General features: G+C 44.6%; 1 protein-coding gene and 1 long non-coding RNA gene across 17 annotated transcripts in view; both read right to left on the bottom strand.

Moving 5' to 3' along the window:
- Positions 1-2,463: 2,463 nt before the first annotated feature.
- On the bottom strand, positions 2,464-3,845 carry LOC133270341 (uncharacterized). Of its 2 annotated transcripts, none has more exons than XR_009743751.1 (3): positions 3,705-3,845; positions 3,427-3,604; positions 2,464-2,552 (listed from the first exon to the last, which is right to left on the bottom strand). It is a non-coding gene; the product is annotated as an uncharacterized LOC133270341 (long non-coding RNA). The 2 variants fall into 2 exon arrangements; XR_009743750.1 differs by lacking the exon at positions 2,464-2,552 and adding an exon at positions 2,585-2,672.
- Positions 3,846-6,429: 2,584 nt separating this feature from the next.
- Positions 6,430-13,729, bottom strand: part of CACNA1G (calcium voltage-gated channel subunit alpha1 G) — a 140,897-nt gene continuing 133,597 nt past the window's right edge. For all 15 annotated transcript variants that reach the window (XM_061455462.1, XM_061455460.1, XM_061455458.1 and 12 more), the window contains 2 exons: positions 13,480-13,649; positions 6,430-9,778 (listed from right to left, as the gene is read on the bottom strand). In XM_061455462.1, the coding sequence (XP_061311446.1) occupies positions 8,927-9,778; positions 13,480-13,649 (1,022 nt within the window). In that variant the 3' untranslated portion in view covers positions 6,430-8,926. The remainder of the gene's footprint in view (positions 9,779-13,479; positions 13,650-13,729) is intronic.

Consider the following 13,729-nt stretch of genomic DNA (forward strand, 5'->3'; position numbering starts at 1 on the left):
GGACAGGACGAAACGTGAGAGAGAAGCTGTTTATGTAAGCACAGGGCCAGGTATGAGGCCCGCTTCTCTTCACATTGCACCTCATTGCTGGTTTGCAGAGCACTGAAAGCAAAATGAAGTGTGACTGATTCCTCCTGAAATCCGTATAAAGAAGGACATTGAGAGTTGAGGGCTGGGGACAGCCTGAGCATGTGCAGCTCTGAAGTCACAGTTTTATGGTTAGCGACTATAAATATCACTTACTTTCTCTGCTTGGAACCACAGACGCTCAGCTTTCTTTCCAAGACCCACAGAGGTGTCACATTTTACAGATGGCAAGAAAAAGAGGCTGCCAAAGTAGCATTTACATCAAGTCCCTATACATTTACCTTATAAGAAAGGGGAGGATGCCTTGTTTTAACACATGCAAGATGTGGACTTGTAACAAACTCTGTTTGAAGTCAACACTGCACGAGTAGCAACAGACTTGGTGTTTCTTCTTCGACAGTCAATGGTGTTGCATATAGCGTGCATCTCTTCTTGCAAGAAAGGATTTAACTTCCATTTCCTCGTTTCTGGAAAGCTCAATGAGCAGTTTAGAAGTCCCATGATGAAACAGAGGAGGGAGTGGGCTGGGAATTTGCAGTCCCAGTTTTTACTCACAGCTCAGGTTTTGGGTATGCATCAGCTACAAGGCTTTGTAGGCAAGGAGTGGAAGGCAAGATTCCCCTGGCTGGAAAGGCAGCGTAGGGAGGTTGGGAGCACAGGCCTAAAGCTGCACTGTAACAGTCATTCTGTTGCCTGTGGGGTGAGGTGGGTCCACCTTGGTCCAGCCTGTACACCAAGGCTTTGTAAAAGCAGAAGATGGTGTATGTATGACTGCGTTTAATACCACCTTCCCCCTATACACAAGGGCTCCTACATTTCATGCCAAGAGCCATGAGCAGAACCTAGACATGATGAAAACTGTCCAGGTCACCCCAAAGTGATCCTGGAGCAGGTCCAGAACTGACTCTAAACACACTGGGTGTCTGACTCTGACCTGATAACTCCCAAGTGTCTGCAAATGTGGATGGAAGCCACAGAAGGAACTTGGAGTGATGGACAAACAGCCACACACAAGCAGCACGTGGCACTTGCCCCTTCTTGAGCCAAGATCTGCAGTACCCTACTTTAGGCTCTGACACAGCTGCCACAGTTTATCCTGTCCCCTTGCCAACCCAGCCACCCCACAAACCCCTCCTGGTTTTAATGGCCTGCAGCCTTTCTGGGTTTCACCACAAACCCAGCACACACAATTCAGTGGCTGCAGGAATCCAAGCACCAGGTCCTGCTTTGGTGCAATGAACGTGGATTGGTCACGAGCCCTTGGCCATGCCGAGCTGGTGGCACCCAGCAGAGTGGTTCTGCTCTGCCTTTGCAGGTGTCAGCATGGCACATGCTGCCCATTGCAGTATTATTTTTCCTTGTTGAGTGACTCCAATATTAACTACTTCCCGATTTCCCCAAAAACAGCTGGATTCCACTTTCTGTTTCCGTAAAATAATTGTTAGCACAGTAAGTTATTAAGTGGTTTAACCAACCTTTTCATTTCCCAGCTGGAGCTGCAGGGGTCTTTGGTTGCATTATTTAGAGCATTAAATAGATATGGAAAGATAATCTATCCAGGACCTTTGAAGGCCTGACAATTATAGCATCCAGTGACTCAAGCAATAATAGAAAATGCCAGAGGATGTTGCAGGATTATACAGCGTGTTGTAAATATATCCAAAGCATTGAATGCAACGTGTAAAAACCACCTTAAAGTTCAATCACCCTCAAATGCCAGTGGGACAATGGCTTTTGCTGATGACACCGAAGACCGGGCCAAACCAAACAGAAACAGCAGGTTATGGGGGACCTCAGGTGCACCCTGAACTAAGGCACACAAATATCCCAGCTAAATCACTTCATGGCATTGCCATCTAGTGACAAGCTCTCGGCCTGCGCCCAGGCAAACCCTGAACCTCTGAGCAGCTCACCACATGCCACCCAAGACGGCACAAGACCTGCTTGATTCTCTCCAAGCAGAGGTTAAGCGCCCCATTCGAGCTCCACGGTTGTAGATTATCATAGCTGCTATGTGAGTGCACAGCCCACACGGGACTGGCAGGGATTGGCACGCACAGGGAGGAGTATGTGCCAGGTTGCATGCTTTACACAAGCTTAAAAGCAGGCATAAACATGTGCAGCAACAAACAAACCTCTTGGGTGCTGCCACAGCCTCCGAGGTGCGGGGCAGCCCTGGGACTGCCCCTGGATGGGCTGTTACCTCCCAGAGCTTGACACAAGCTTGAGCCATGCGGATGGGGAAAGGTGATGCCAAGGGCATGTGCAGCACCCTGGCTTCCAGCAGCACCCATGAGCATGCAGCAATGCTGGCAGGGTGCTCCTGAATCTGGGGGAAATCCCTCTCCTCCCCCTACTGCAGGAAGGGATTGTTCATAAAGGTATCACCAGCAGAGATAAAGATGTCATTGTCCCACTCAGTGCTTTTTGGGTCACATCTGGAATACGGGGTTCAGTCTTCATCCCTATTGTGTATATATCATGTATATACTCATATTGGAAAAGGTCCAGAGAAGGGACACAAAGATGATCCAATGACTGGTAAACCATGTGAGGAAGGGCAGATAGAACTGGGTTTGCTCAGCCTAGAGAAAAGGTTCAAGGAGACCTTATCACCATGTTTCATTATTTAAAGGGTGGCTACAAAAAAAGATGGAGACTCCTTTTTCCAAGGAGTCACATGGGAAAGACAAGAGGTGATGGGCACACCGGGGGAGATTCCAGCTGGAGGCAAAAGGAATATTTTTCCCAATGAAAACAACCAGCCACTGGACTAATCTCCCCAGGGAAGTGATGGGTTCCCCAGCCCTGCACACTTTCAGGATTCAGCTGGGCAGGCTGCCGGGACACCTAATTTAGGTCATGCTGTGCCTAGAAAGGTTGGACCAGATGATCCTCGAGGTCCCTTCCAGCCTGGGATTCTGTGATTCCATGATATAAACTCAGTGGCTGAAAATCCCCGCAGAAGCAAAAACCTCCCTTTTCCTTCTCTCTTCCGCAGGATCCTTCTCGCCCCTTCCCTGGAGCCGGGAATCCTGCTCCCGGTAACGGGATGTCCCAGACCGGCTCCTTACCCCAGCCCACTAGATGGTAGCACAGCGCCGCGGACGGGCGCACCCGACCCCGGCCGTGGGCTGCCCACCCCTGAGCGGTCAGTTCAGGCCTCTGTCCCTCCAAACTGCACGGGCTTTAACCCTTTAACCTGAGGGCTCCTCACCCCCTAGAAGGGAGGAGGAGGGAGCCAGGTGCATTGCTTTAAATTGCCTTTTCCTACCTTATTTTAGGGAGGATTCTAGCACAGGTCGCATCTGAGCCTTGGTGGTGGGTCTCAGTTTGTACCTCTGGAACATCCACAGTACGAAAGGCACAAACAGGCCTTTCCTGTTTGTTCTCATGCAGCTCCTTGCAGGGTTTTGCAGAGCTCCAGCGGGGGGGATGCGCTGTGCACACGGCTTTCCAGATGGGACACTGCTCTCCAGAAGCAGGACAGTTAGCCAAATTCACCCGAATGTCTCAACTAAGCCAGAAACAGATTAAATCTGAGGGGCTATTTCCCTAGTTGCAGCTGTAATTACATAGAAAACAACCCAGTTTCATGCAGCATCCAAGTAATTTACCGGAGTAACAAAGTGCCATGCCCAGGCTCTGGCAATTTGAGAGCATACCAGCAAGCAGCCAGCCTGGGTGGGATCCTTCTACAAACCACAGCAAAAAGAGCTTCAAACAGGAACACTTACAACAGAGAGCAAAGAAACAAGGTCCTGCGGAACACAGCTCTGGCAATAAAGGGATTTGACATTCCTGATAAGGAGTTAGCACAGGTTAAACTCCTCTGTGTGCAGAGAGGTGTGAAGTGCTTGAAGCTGTGAATTGCTCTGCTTTCTTGGCTCAGCTTATCTTAATGACAAGTGGATCCTCCAGCCTTGGAGGGGTGAGAAGGCGATGCAGTGGTTGCAGCCTGGTGGGGTTGACCCTGCAGCCCAGATAGCACAGATATGTTACAGAGCTCACCCCTGGAGTCCTGCACTGTGAGGATTTGCATGGGATTTTGCATAGATCCATATTTTCTCCCTATTTAAGGGCTAGCTATGTTCCTGCTGTTTTCTACTCAGAAATGACTATGATAAAGCCTTTATCAAAGTACCCTCCAAACAATTGCTCTGGATGTCAGGTTAGGGTTCCTCCTGCTGCAGAGCAATCATCAGGTCATTCACTGCGAAGTGAGAAGGCTGCAGAGAGCCCAACTCCTTCCAATGGCCGCTCCCCAAGGGAGAGGACACTCCACGTTAGGAAATCTTACCCACTAAAGACCGCTGAAGAGGGTGCTGAGGCGCTGGCACAGGGTGCCCAGAGAAGCTTTGGCTGCCCCATCCCTGGCAGTGTTCAAGGCCAGTTGGACACAGGGGCTTGAAGCAGCCTGCTCTAGTGGAAGGTGTCCCTGCCCATGGCAGTGGTCGGAACTGGATGAGCTTTAAGTTCCCTTCCAACCCAAACCATTCTATGGAATGTTTCAGGTGGTACCTAAGCAGCATTTGGGGTCCTCACCCACACTGCCTTGGAGCACACAGTCTGCAGCTCCTGGAGCTGTGCCATCCCCACCAACTCCTGCTTTACAAGGAACTAAACGCCTGCAGAAGTGGTGGAGAAGAAGCTGCTGTGCTTCAGGCTGGAAATCCTGAAGCTGTGAATGTGGAAAAGCCCAGCATCATCCTCTTCATAGTAACATGTGCTAATGGACAGATCAAACGCGCCCCTTACCCTGACTCCTTCCTCTCCTCTGGACCTCTGCAGCCTTGTTAAGCGACTTGCCGAGCCGCCCTTTGCCAGTGCAATACAACATGCAGACGCGGAGCTGATGGTCTTGCTGGTAAAACAGCACATCCCAGGCCAGATTCCCTTGCGGTGTCAAACCAAATTGCTTCACAAAGGGCCGACATTTCACAATCTTCCTTTCAACTTCCCGTCCGCCGCTGCTATACAATACCTACCCCAACTGTTCGCAATTAAAACATGACCAGGGATGTGACCGCTCTGAATGATACAGATTATCATCATCAACAACAACAAAGGGAAGTGCACGGTTGTTTTCTTTTCAAAAGCTTTTAATAGGACACATTTGTTTTTGTCATTTGTAAAGATTTACACTCATTTTTTTGTCTTTTTTCTTTTTTCTCTCTCTTTTTTTTTTAAAAAGGAACGTTTTAACCCAATTTTCCCCATGAATACCACCTTTTGTTGCCCTGACCAAAAGACCTCGTTTTGGCCTATATACCTGATACAGTATAACAATATATTAACTATTAAATACAAAGTTCTATCATATATACTAGGTTGTTACGGACATTGCAATGGTACTGTGCCTACTCTAGTCACCTTGTGTTATAGTGTACATGGGTTATTATAGCCAAAGGGGCAGAAAAGGGGAGCCTGGGGCATAGCCTAATTTACAGTGGTAATGCTTTTGTTTTCGTTTTCTTTTCTCCTCGAATACACCTTGTGCTGAGTGCAATCCATAGAAGTCAAAAACAGTGTTTTCCTTGCCCTCCTCCAAAATATCTACAGTATAAATGTCCTGTAACCAAGCTATGAAAAATCAGTTCTGTGTGCCAGGGCCTGCAAGAATGGAATTCCCATCTTTCCAGACACATCTGCAATCTCTTTTTCCCTATGTATCAGACTGGCAATAGCAGAATATCCTCCTCCCACCTGTATACAGTAAATCCACAGTAATAAAGTGCTGGTGTGCTTGAATGAATTGGATAGCCATGCGACTACTTTACCATCGATAGGGGCTGAGTTTTGGGGGCGGATGTTTTGTGTGGGTACAGTTCTCCAACAGTAATAGCACTGCAATATTGTAGAACTTGAGTTTAGCTGCTTACTTCTAAATGCGACCTGGATGCAAGCTCTGAAACTAGGCTATAAACGCTGTAATACAGTAGGTTTGGCTCCAGGTTTATGTAAAGAAACTTGTAGATAAGAGCTGCTTCTGTTCCCAAGATGCTACGCAGACTTTTAACAATTTCTCTATAGATTTCTACAAAAATATAAAAAGTTCTATCAACATAACCGTTCTACAGAATTCCGGTGGATTTTGTACATTTTGCTTAAAAAAAGTCAAATTCTATAAAACCCCCCCAAAGGTATTTAAAATTAGCTTAAGATTATTGCACACGCTGCAGTACATTTGTATTTGTCTTTCAAAAGGGCATCTAGAAAAAACTTGTCTGGTTTAGAAAACAAACTATTTTACATGGATTTCTTTTCCTGAATGCATCATCTTAGAGTAATTTTTTTATTGGCTCGCCTTTACTGAATAGTCATGTGTGATGTAAACGTCTGGTTACTTCCACAAACCTTGTCAGTGGGCAAAACCTCAGGTATCGGAAATAGAAGAGCCTTTAGGCTTTCTGTTACATTTGGAGTTGAGCATTTGGATTAACATCACCATTCTGTGCCATGATTTCAAGCTAAAATGTTCCATGGGGTTTTGGTAAGGAAGGAAACTGTACAAGTAGTATCATTCCAGTTATACAAACACAATCCTAATCATTAAGGAACCAGGGTTGGCAATTTCAGTGGCCTAGCTATTTTCCCAAATTATTTAGTACATGTGAAAGGAAAAGCTAAGGCTCATTATGAGGGTAAAACCAAAGAGGGATTAAGAATATTTCTCAGGCTTAATACACTGTAATTTTATTATTTCCTTAAATATGATCTGGGCGAAGAAGTGATGAAAGGTTTGTTTGAAATCATTGCTTTGAACAGGCTTAACTCTGGATTTGGACTGGCATATCAAAGAGAGCGGTCTCCGTGTGGGCCTGTGTTGAAGAGGGGAAAATGTCCCAGCCAAGAATTAATCTAAGTGCAGTAAACAGTACAGAATGTTAATCCTCCTACCTCAAATACACCAATTGCCTGACTTCCTGCTGAAAGCCCTTACATTTCTCCAGGACATCTAAATCAATAGGGATTGTTTATGGAATAAACGTCCGCAAGTGGAAATAAAGGAGCTTAAGACCTCACATAGGCTGTTAGGTAGAACAGCATCTTCTCCTTGCATGGATACTTGAAGCTAATGCAGACAGATGTAGTCATAACAGTCTAATCTCTGACTGTTGTGGTGATTTGAAAAGATCAGTAGTTCTCCAAAAGTTACAACCTCCCAACTGACAGAATTAGCACAAATCCTCCTCTTGCCTGTGCTGGTTTAAAGACATGATCCAGCAAAGCCTTATCCATGTACGCAGTTTGAAACTTGTGACTATTCGCACACTTCAAAGCATGCCTGCAGTCTTATTTAACCTACATCTGAATGTGATTTCATGGAGGTTGAGTGAATTAATGCCTGGTTTCCATCAGTGAAGAGCGGGAGGTGTTGAACCAGGCCAACCTCTCATGGTTTTCAAGCTGTGCTGTCCAGTTTTACAGATTGCTTTTTGCAAAGGACATTAGCAGGGAAGTAAACAGTTAATTTCTGAGATGAATGACATGAAGGACATGTTACAAAGTAAGGACATGAGTTCTGGTTTTATCTACTTTGTATCATGATGTCGCTGCTTAAGGCTTTTGATAGATTGGAAATAACATTACAGTCAGGGTCATGTAAATTAACTGTAGCAGTGACAGCAAAAAAAAGAGGACTTTTTAACTGAAAATCAACAGTTATTTCGGTACCTACAGACCTTTTTACACATAATCTGTAAAATAACTTGCAGTAGGCCTCAAATCTGTTGAACACAGAAGCATATGATATTAATTTTCAAGAACTACTTAAATACAAACCAACCTCAAGGCAGTTTAAGCAAGAGCTTAACTTTAAACATGTGCTTACGCCCACTGTTGTGTCATGTCTGCACTGAATTCACCCACCAGATCTTAAATATGGCTCTACCCTCCTTTCCTCATGGGCATGGAAAGGAGGAGCTCCACTGCAAACAGTGGGTTTATAGAGGTGTAAAACTCAGCAAAAGGAATAGTCTGTCTTGGAGACACTGGAAAAACACCTCAGGAGTGACTGAGGTGCTGCATCAATTTCCTGGGAAGGTATGAAAATCAGCCATTGACATGGGTTTGTGAGTCATGATCTACAATATCCTTTAGTGACTCAGTATGGTGTATGGTTAAATGGCTCTACATTCACCGTCTTCAGGCATCTATCCGCATGTTGGACCTTCCTGGGTTCATGCATTTGCTTTCCTACTGGATGTTCATTTTATGCAAGATTGGATTTTTTTTCTGTTAGAAAATTGCCACTGCATTTCTACACTATCCAAAAAAATCGTCTCCCCAGAATATCATTGGAGTCCAAGGGGAAAAATAAATTACATTAAATAATCCTTATTTACTGCTGACTGTGGGTTACATTTCCTCTGTAATGCACTAATTTGCTACATTTTGTGCTTTGCAAAAGAAAACAAAACCCAAACAAAACAAAACAAAAAAAAGAGAAGGGATTAAATATATATTTTTTTTTGTTTAGGTTAAAATACTCATAAAAACCAACTTTACCTCAGAAATATTCTGAGATACATAAAATAGAAGAAAATTAAATGAGTCTTTAGTCACAAAATGTACTACATCCCGCAATACTAGATTCAATTAATTTAATAAAATATAATATACATATAGATTCTGCACATTGTATTGCTTTTACCTAAGCAGAACATATGCTTAAGTAAGCGTGATATAGGTTTACCACTTCTTTAACCAGCTGGTTCTTTAATCTTTCTTTGGAAATTTGTTACCCAGTGCCATGTTGGAATACAGAGTTTCTTTAGGTTTTTCTTTTTCTATTACATGAAAGGAAGAAAACATTTGGCACCAACAGAAAAGTAACTCAGGGGTCCATTTCCGTCTGATCAAAGGAAAAGCTAGGAAGTGTCAACAAGTCTTTCTTTGGGGTAGGAGATGTTGACATACTGTCTGGAAGCAATGAATCCCCTATATCCATGGAATCCTTGGACTCACAAGATGGAGCACGCCGTCTCAAGCAAATGTCTCCACTGGCAGGTGAGATGCTGTGAGGTCCTCTAGGTAGCAAACTCTGTCCATCGGGTGGGTCTATAGATATACATGGAGGGCTCAGTTTTTTCTTCTGCCGTGTCCCTTGCAAGCCTTCCATTTCACTTACCACCTGACTTATGAAGCCAGAAGAGCTGGAAGTGGAATGGTGCTGGGGGCTGTTTTCCATCGAACAAATTTCGATTGAATGTCTCCTTTGATCATCCAACCAAGAGGGTGGTTTTTTGAGAAGACCCTGGGTGTCTACACTGTGGTACTTCTTCAGGTCCTTCAATGTCATGCTGCCGGTATTGCCTACGTTCCTCTTAGGAGTGAGAGGCTGAACCTCTGAACAGGCACTCGAGGCTGTACAAGTTTCTGAAGGCTCCGAGGAACTGTTTATTTCAGACACTTCTTGGTCCATTGAATCTCCAGGTGTCTCCTGACACGAGTCTGCACAAGCAGCACACGATGCTGGTGCCTGCTTTGAAATATTATACTGATTGTGGGAATGCTGCTGCGTACGAACGCTTGCCCGGCTCCATGCAGCCGCCTCGTTCGCTTCTGAGGGCGTCAGAGCCACTGATGACTCCTCCTTGGGCACAGCGGGGACATTTGGGTCAGAGAGTTCACTCACCTCAGCATGGAGATTTTCTTTGCTGTCCAAAGAGTCGTTCCGGATAGCCATCTGTATCGGAGCGCAAAGGGATTGGGGAGGAGGGGTGTTGCCAGATGAGAGAGATAGATCAAACATAGGTTAGTAGCAAGCAAGGCACAGCATTTATAGGGCACTCAACTCTGCTGAGATACCTCAGCACAGACCCACTGATTCCTATAATGACCTGCGTTATAGCTTCTAGCAATTCCCATGCATCAGAGGTCTGTGTGTTTATCCCTGTGTAAGCAACAGCAGAATTTGGCCCGTCAGTCTTCATAAATGGTTGACCTTTAGTTTTCTCCCCTAAGGACGGAGGGCTGCAAAACCAGAATGCCTGCACCCAAACTGAGACCCATTCTTGTTATGCAAAGGATGAGGATGCAAAGCCCTTTACAATTTCAGCAGCCCAAGTATGAGCAGGAGAGGGAAGATGTGCAGGTGAGCCTGTGTATTCCCTTCTCTAGCTCAGGTGATGCTGAGGGCATGGAGCAGGATCCCCAGAGCCAGCAATGCCAGAGCAACCACGTTCTGTGCCAGCATCAGAGCAACAGCCTGTCCCTGGCTTTGGTCCCCAGGCTGGAGCCACAACTCTGCACCATCTTAACAGCAGGGGAGCTGGAAAACATGGAATCCAAAGCTGGACTTATAATAATAACAAGCTCTAATTATAACAGCTTATTCTGATGCTTAAGTTTAGGCTTCCTAAGGCACATTTTGCCTTGGCTGTCTTGAGCCATATGCAGCATCAGTGCCTGCTGGCAGAGAGAGCCTATGGCTAATTTTGAAAGTTTTGTCTTTTCACTGCACTGCATCCCTTGTTAAAAGGGTTTATAAATCAACCTCATTAACTGGCCCTAAAAGGCAGAGTCTCAGTTTGAGAAGACTCTTAAATGATCTTAAAGATTAAAAACTTCCCAGAGAAATGAGTAAATGTGTGCAGCTGGTCTCAGTTTTCACCAAAGTGGAAGGAGATGGAATTCCTCACGCTGAGGAACACTTTTGTGACAAATCTCCCCAAAATGATCTTAGAATTTAGATAAAAATTGTCCCGCAAGGATCGTTTGAGCCAAATGATCTCTATTGAGGCAAAGCTCTCATCAGCTGCAGTACGCACGTGTGTGTGTGCAGAATCATGAGTCTATTGCTGCATCCACACATTGGGCTCCCTTTGTCATCAGTGAGAATATTTAATATGGCAAACCAGTTTGTCCAATGCTGGTGAATCCTTTCCAGTTAGAATTTTAGAGCATAATCCTGGCAACTAACCACAGTCATGAGTGGAGCTAATTCTGGTCTCCTCAATGCCAATAGTTTTATAGTGAGCGTTTGCGAGAGGAAATCATGTTCACGTCCTAAGAAGAGACACAGACCACACAAAAAAAGTAGAATACAGAAGCAAAAAGTAACTATTGCCATTACTTTTGCTTCTACACCAACCTGTGTTGCACAGAACGACAGTGTTAGTCACCACCAGCTCTTTCTTTCCCTACAATACCAGCATCTTTGGTAGCTGTTAGGAGTAACTGTTTGTACAAATGTTTTACTGGTTTGTGTCAAAATAAAAGGACCCTCTGCCATCCCATTGGGGTGTACACCTGTAGTAGCCACAGCTTGGAGTGGACTACACCTTGGATACACAGTCCTGGAACCAGAAAATCAATATCGTTTCAATCTCAGGTAGCATTCCCTTGGAGAAAAAGCTTTTGTGCAATGCACTGCCAAGGAGCGTGTTCCTCAGCAGGGGCTGTTCTCTCAGAGCATCCAATCCCCTCATCTTCATCTGTGAGTGCATCGCTAATTGTCAAACATTCCGGAGTCTAAACTGCACATTACTGTGGGGTTGTTGTTCACTCTCCAGCACTCTGGAGGGAAAGGGAGGTTAAGCACACAGGTTTTAATGATGGAGGAAAGTGCACGGACCAGGTATGTGGTGAACAAGATTTATCTATACACAGATTTTAGGAAAGGAGAGAGGGGGGTGAAGGGGAAAGGAGAGAAAGAAAAGAAAGAAAAGAAATCAGAATTACATGCAATATAAGTAACAATAAGGAAAAATGGGTACTGCAGACCAAAATGCTTTGCTAGCTTGGGCCGTTATGGTGTGCTAGTAACAAATTAGTGGTAGCAATAAAAGGAGCCAAGCAGAGAGCACTTGAGCAAGCAGAAGTGAAGGGAATTTTGCTTCTTTAAGGACCAAGTTTCACAGTGTCTGGCTATCTAGACTGCAATTAACAGCAACAGCAATACTGCTCTGTTGCCAGGAACAACCTTAATGCTCCCATTAGCCACTGTAGGAGCTCCCTGCTATCTGGGAGCGTGCCCAAGGCAACACCTGACTAACCTTCAGAGGGACCTATCTGGCCTGTGGACCATATCTGCTCCCTGTCCCAGAGCTTTTTACTCTCTGAAATCTGATTCCGAGAGCATGCTCATGTCACTGTATGAGCAGAGAGGGGCGGAAGGGGAATAAATTAACATATACATGAAAAGGCTGAGAAGAAGCAGCCTTCAAAGACATGAACAAAATTAGGCTGAGGAAGATGGCTAACATGGTAATTTATTATAGATAGATCTGTTCAAAAGGAAGGGCCTGTTATTCATTAGAAAGCAAGAGAGCACAGTTATGAACTTGAATCATGACATCAATTAGTTTCCGCATTAGCAGTGATTGGGGTAGCTGCCCAGCCCTGTGCAAAGGAATACATGCTAGGAATTTCTTATGTCAATTTAGTATTACAGACTAATGTAATTGTTAACCTTGGTACTTCACACTCATTTTTTAGAGCTTAATGAATCAACTGTCTCATTTGTCAATGTTGATTAAAAGATTAAAGAAATGGGAATATTTCATGCAGGTAAGAAATTGCTTTGGAAAAAAATAGAACCGATATATTTTGTGTATATAAAATCAGGCATGAAACTACTGAAGAAAGCAGAGCTCGGGAATCAGACGTGCCTCTGGTCCTGATCCAGCTGCACAAGGAAGTGTGCTCAAAAATGTGAGAGTGAAGCACAGAAGTTTAAGTATTTTACTATAAAAGATAAATTTGAACTTATGCTTCCAATCAACCAGACTGGAATCTTTGATTGGAACTCTTAGATCTTCAGTTGAATCAGAATTTAAATCAATGCCAGGCAAAAACCAGAGATAAAACCACTTGCAAAATAAAATATGTTCTGTTCTGTGTATACTCAAACTTTTCAAAAGCACACAGGAGATTGAAAATATTCAATTCTCACTGAAAAAAAAAACATGCTTTCCATGATGGCTTTTCATAGGAGACATCCTGCTTCCTTTAGAGTTTTCCCCTTTCGAGAAACCAGAGGAGTCAGAGGAAGGGAGACCTGGGATGGAGCTTGTAATCCCTGTGTCCTTTCAAGCACTGAGAAAATCACAGCAGTCAAGAATTAGTTCCTTAACCCCAACAAGCCCCTGGGGAGCATTTGGCTGCATTTATGAAGAGGACTGAAAGAAAGAGAAAACCAAACGCTAGCAATGTGGAGAACATTTAGGCACGTTGCCAAAGGAGATGATACTCATCATGCACGTTCTTTGGAGACTCCTGGATGGCTTTCAGATCAAACTCCATCAACCTTTTAGTTATTTCTGTAGGAGAATTACAGTTCTCCCGAGGTTTCTCTGTGAATTCCTCCTTGAATTTAAAGCATGGTTAACCTGGAAATGCAACAATAGGAAACCTCTGCATGCTCATGATCATAAGTCTGCTTACCTGTCTGCGGAGCAGCCTTTCAGCAGAAGGAGAGTGAACCTGCTGGGAAACCTGGGGCTTGCTCTCCCTCACCAAATAGTCATGAGCTCTCATGTAGTGAAAATGGTCTTTTGGAATTTGCAGGAGAGAGCTGGTGTCCGCTGGCTGTGACTGCACCGATGCCTTGGAACCTTGCAAGAGGGAGAAGAGACAGAAAAGCAATGATCCTCTGGGGATGTGTCCTAATCTCAATGACCTTTCACAAAACACT

The sequence above is a fragment of the Pezoporus flaviventris genome, unplaced genomic scaffold, assembly GCF_033815535.1.
Source record: "Pezoporus flaviventris isolate CSIRO_AGI_PZ_B2104156 unplaced genomic scaffold, CSIRO_AGI_Pfla_v1 ptg000020l, whole genome shotgun sequence".
Classification (NCBI taxonomy): domain Eukaryota; kingdom Metazoa; phylum Chordata; class Aves; order Psittaciformes; family Psittacidae; genus Pezoporus; species Pezoporus flaviventris.